Raw genomic sequence first — 5,191 nt, 5'->3', positions numbered from 1 at the left:
AGGGAAAGGATTCTCACTCTCTGTTGACTCTCTAGCTGCTGCTCCTTGGCGACTTCATGTTATTGTTGTTAAGTGTCGTTGAGTTGGTTCCGACCCATAGCAACCTTGTATAGGGTTTCCGAGCAACAGCTGGTGAGCTTGAACTACTGATCTTGAGATTCAAACTGACTGCAGTCCATCGCATTAATCCACAGCGCCACCCCAGGACTCTGGGCACCTGTCTTCTCCCATCTCTACTTCTTGCTTGTTTACTCTCCTTCATCTCCAAAGAAATTCACTCAAGATTCGTCCTATACTAACTAATCCTGTCTCACTAGCTCTAAGAAGACAGCTCATAATGGGATTGTAGCCACAAGCCTAGAGGTTAGGATTTGCAGTATATAATTTGGGGTGGGGGGCAGGCACATAATTAATTTTATAACAGTGTATCCCTCAGGGAAGAGGAGCAAGAAGTAAGCAGTGGGGTGTGATGCAGCTGGGAGGCTGGATGAGTAAGGCCAAAGCAGACCCGGTGACCTGGGGAGTGTGCTCTAAGGTGGAGAGGGGAGGCTAGACTGGAGTGGGCCAAGTAGGGCAGGGAGGTGGAGGGGAGAGTCCTTTTCTGGAGGTTGACTGCAGAAGGGAGGAGGCCTTGACTTGTAGGAGATCGGGGCTGAGCTGAGGTGTTTGCCAAGGATGAGGTGGGATTGTAGGCCTGGGTTGGGGGCTGGGTTTCAGAAGGACATGTAGATAACCATTCTAGAAGGCACCCATGTGACTCCCGTCTTGTCACCCCTAGACCCACCATCAGTCATGCTGCTGAATGGGGACTGCCCGGAGAGGCTGAAGAAGGATGAGGTTGAGCCACCTCGGGAAAATGGGCTAGATGAGGCCGAGCCAGGAGATGAGGTCACCGGGCAAGAAGTCATCGTCATTCAGGATACTGGTTTTTCTGTGAAGATCCTGGCCCCAGGGATCGATCCTTTCTCCCTGCAGGTGAGATGGGAGTAAGTTTCAGGGATCAGAGCTGAGTCCCAGAGGGAGGATGAGTCTGGAAACCCAAGCCTCCTTCATGCTTATCCTAATCTTTGCTGTTAGCAGCAGATGAAGGTCCCTGTTCCTGGCCCAGGGTCACTTAAGCTAGCCTAGTGGATGTCCTGGTTCCGGTCATTCCCCTTTTGCTGGAGGACAGCTACTAGCTGGGACTGACTGCCAGCCATGTTTGGGCAGAGGTGTGACAGTCTCTCAGGGGTGTTGGGTCCCAGACTTTGCCAGGCTCCTAACCTGCTCTGTGCCCTCAGCTTTGTCATTTCTGCAAGTTGATGCAAGGGTCGATGGTACTGCATGGTGTCCAGAGGCAGAGCCAAGAGTCTTGCAGGCTGATAACTCATAGAAGAACCCGGCTAGGCCCGCCTTTGTCCTCCGGGCCCCAAAGAGCCCTGTCTGGGAGGGAAAAGTCATCTACCCTGGGGACCTTGGCATCGAGCCAGGGGAGGCAAGATGACCATTTCTTCCTTCCTTGTCCTGCCTCGTGCCCTCGGCTCAGGGCTTGCCCTTGTTTTGCAGGGTTGTTCAGGGCTGTGTGCACACGTTGTGCAGATGGCCAGGGTGTGGTACGTCAGAGCCCCAGAGTGGGAGAATGAATATTAGGGACTTAGGACCTTTGGGCTGGGGAGAGGACTGTGTCCTGGCTCCCCGCCACCTGGCCTCTCACAGGTGGTTGGGGTGTCTGTCTGGCAGGTGTCCCCCCAGGAGATGGTGCAGGAGATCCACCAGGTGCTCATGGACCGAGAGGACACCTGCCACCGCACCTGCTTTTCACTGCATCTGGATGGTAACATGCTGGATCACTTCTCCGAGCTGCGCAGCGTCGAAGGGCTGCAGGAAGGCTCCGTGCTGCGCGTGGTGGAAGGTGGGTCGGGCAGCCAGAAGGCACATGGTAGCACTAGGCCACCAGGGCCTGTGCATGCCACTTTGCCCATCACCCTGCAGTATCTGTGTGTCCGGACGTGTCTGTTTATCACACAGCTGGCACCTGCTCATCCTCCCCACTCTGGCTGGTGGGTTAAAGAACAGAGTGCGATGTTTAAAAACCTCGAGAAGGCTGAGCAAGGGTCCCATTCCATAAAGGAAAGGAAACAAAAGCTCCCCAGCTTTCGAGTGAGGTGACAGGCTGGTTTAGTTGTAAATTAAGGACTCCGGTGTCAGTTTATTAAGAGCAAATAGGTAAACGCTATAACCCGACTGTGCCTATACTTACTTAGGGCTGTAGGTGCCGCCCACTATGATAAAGAGTAGAAAGCAGTGGCTTTTCTGATCTCCCTGAAGCCTGTGCCATTTGGCAGCAGGTTCTTGGCAAACAGTGACCCCTGCCCACCAGTTGGCAGGTATGTGTTTAGAAACCAGAACCCCGTGTATGTGTTGACAGTGGAATTTGAAAATGGAAGCCTAAAAGTTGGAAATGAAAATCACCCATGATAGTGCCACTGTGAACTTATTATTTTCTCTGCTAGGTGGGTGGTTCCAGGGTGCAGGGCCCCAGCAACCTGGCCCCTGATTAAGACCTGCCCCTCCCAATCCCGGCAGAGCCATATACGGTGCGTGAGGCACGCATCCATGTGCGTCATGTCCGAGACCTGCTCAAGAGCCTGGACCCGTCTGATGCCTTCAATGGGGTTGACTGCAACTCCTTGTCCTTCCTGAGTGTCTTCACTGACGGTGACCTGGGAGGTGCGGGGGGGACATTGGCCTGGGGGTGGCACCAAGAGGCAGGGAACTAGGAGTGCTGGGGAAAGGCTGAGAGGACAGGGTCTTCCCATCTGCAGGAGGGGTCATGAGAGCTCAGGTCCGGGCAGAGATCAGATGGGCACCAGCCAGACCTAGGTGAGCTCCGTGCTGACCACCAGTCTCTGGTCCCTCAGACAGCGGGAAGCGGAAGAAAAGCTTGGAGATGGACCCCATTGATTGCACACCACCCGAGTACATCCTTCCGGGGAGCCGGGAGCGGCCGCTATGTCCCCTGCAGCCCCAGCCCCAGAACCGGGACTGGAAGGTGGGGCTCTGGGGGGAGTGGGGCCCTGGTGGGATGGAACCACCACACCAGAAGGCCCAGCCCACTCATGCTTGGCCACCCCACAGCCCCTGCAATGCCTGAAGGTGCTCACCATGAGTGGCTGGAACCCGCCTCCCGGAAACCGCAAGATGCATGGGGACCTCATGTACCTCTTTGTGATCACAGCTGAGGACCGGCAAGTCAGCATCACCGCCTCCACACGGGGTTTCTACCTGAACCAGTGAGTTCCTGCCTGCCTGCAACAGGGGTGTAGGCCTCCCACCTGCTTGCTTGTTTAGTGACCCCCCCTCTCCTACAGGTCCACAGCATACAACTTCAACCCCAAACCTGCGAGCCCCCGCTTCCTCAGCCATTCCCTGGTGGAGCTCCTCAACCAGATCAGCCCAACCTTCAAAAAAAACTTTGCCGTGCTGCAGAAGAAAAGGTAGTTCTTGGTCTCATGGAAGTCACATAGGACAGACTGGCGAGCCTGGCTTCTGGGCCCTAGAGTCCCCCTTCAGGGAGCTGTCAGCCAGGAATGGGACACTTCTCAGGGAGGAATGTGGGTGGTGGGGGTCCTTGATGAAAACCCTGCCCAGCTCAGGTTTCTGAGCTTGACTGCCCCCTTTCATACCCCCAATTCCCTGCCACAGGGTCCAGCGCCACCCATTCGAGAGGATCGCCACCCCTTTCCAGGTGTATAGCTGGACTGCCCCCCAGGCCGAGCATGCCATGGACTGCGTGCGTGCAGAGGATGCCTACACTTCACGACTGGGCTATGAGGAGCACATTCCTGGCCAGGTGCCTGCCCTTCCCTGGCTGGGTGGACAATCTCTGGCTCTCTGGCTGCGCCATCTGCTGGCCATCTGTGGGACCGTCCTGTCGGTGGGGAGATGGGTTGAGCTCATGTCTCACTTCTCTGGTCCCTCCAGACCCGGGACTGGAACGAGGAGCTGCAGACGACAAGGGAGCTGCCTCGCAAGAACCTGCCCGAACGACTGTTGCGAGAAAGAGCCATATTCAAGGTGCCTTGGCTTCTAGACAGACCACTGGCCTGCCTGCAACCACCGCTGGCTTTCTTATAGCAGGAGGAAGGAGGGAGCTGAGACCCTCAGACTGGCCAGGTGGTAGGGCAGCCTATTGCCTATTCTGGCCTCTGAGACTTGGAGTCCATGGGAAGGGACCGTGCCTCCAATCTGGGCCAACAGCCAGGTCTGCTCCAGTCTCCCTCGCCTGGGCACCAACGCCCACCACCAGCCTTTTGTGCAGGTGGAACACTGACATAGCAGTTCACATTTGTTTGCGTATAAAAGTCTGCAGTGCTTTCACTAAGACTGACAAGAAGTGCTTGTGTTTTAAAAAGTTAAGTGTATAATGTCCCATAGTCATGTTACCTGGAGATAATGGCAAATGCTATCATTTGGGTGGTGCTGTAAGACAAGCACTGGACTGCTACCCAAAAGGCTGTAAGTTCAAACCCATGAGCCATTCATCAAAAACCCTATACAGGGTCACTGAGCCGTAACCGGCACTTAACAATACATTTGGTCGGGCTGCTCAGAGAGCTTTTAAGGGTGGGATAAGCTAATCCTCCCACCTTCTTGTAGGGGTCAGTACTTGTACCATCGTCATTCTATAGGTGAGCACAGTGGGCCTGAGAAGACGCTTGTCCAAGTTAACCCAGCATATTTGGTGGGTCCTAAATCTGGTGCTGTGGGCTAATGCATCAGGCTGCAAGGTCGGTGGTTCTGGCTCCCCAGCTTCTCCTTGGAAGCCCTCTACAGGGTCAGAATCTGGGTCAGAATCGACTCGGTGGCACATAGCAACAACAAACCTAACTTTGGCGTTCACTCCTTCATAGCCACCCAGTTGGCTGTCTTCCTAAGTAGAAGGGCTGGATTTTTATAATAAAAGAATTCCTTGCCTTTTTCCAAATTTGAGGCCATGGAGGAGAAGGGTCCCTGGTGGCCTCCCCTTTGAGTGGGAGGAGCCCTGAGGGCCTGGCGACAGGGCCTCACCACTCTCCCTGCAGGTGCAAAGTGACTTCACATCTTCACACTCTCCACGCAGGTACACGGTGACTTCACAGCCTCACACTCTCCCCGCAGGTGCACATTTCACAGCCTCACACTCTCTCCACAGGTACACGGTGACTTCACA

General features: G+C 55.0%; 1 protein-coding gene across 1 annotated transcript in view; it reads left to right on the top strand.

The window, feature by feature from the left end:
- The first annotated feature begins 792 nt into the window (after positions 1-792).
- The window catches only part of CLUH (clustered mitochondria (cluA/CLU1) homolog), an 11,082-nt gene continuing 6,683 nt past the window's right edge, over positions 793-5,191 (top strand). The window contains exons 1-8 of the mRNA XM_006863246.1: positions 793-975; positions 1,720-1,891; positions 2,566-2,709; positions 2,901-3,031; positions 3,118-3,272; positions 3,351-3,476; positions 3,685-3,832; positions 3,964-4,056. Of these exons, the coding sequence (XP_006863308.1) occupies positions 793-975; positions 1,720-1,891; positions 2,566-2,709; positions 2,901-3,031; positions 3,118-3,272; positions 3,351-3,476; positions 3,685-3,832; positions 3,964-4,056 (1,152 nt within the window). The remainder of the gene's footprint in view (positions 976-1,719; positions 1,892-2,565; positions 2,710-2,900; positions 3,032-3,117; positions 3,273-3,350; positions 3,477-3,684; positions 3,833-3,963; positions 4,057-5,191) is intronic.

The sequence above is a fragment of the Chrysochloris asiatica genome, unplaced genomic scaffold (assembly GCF_000296735.1).
Source record: "Chrysochloris asiatica unplaced genomic scaffold, ChrAsi1.0 scaffold00054, whole genome shotgun sequence".
Lineage (NCBI taxonomy): Eukaryota > Metazoa > Chordata > Mammalia > Afrosoricida > Chrysochloridae > Chrysochloris > Chrysochloris asiatica.
Note: the sequence above shows the minus strand (reverse complement) of the source record. Positions and strands in the feature narration are given on the sequence as shown.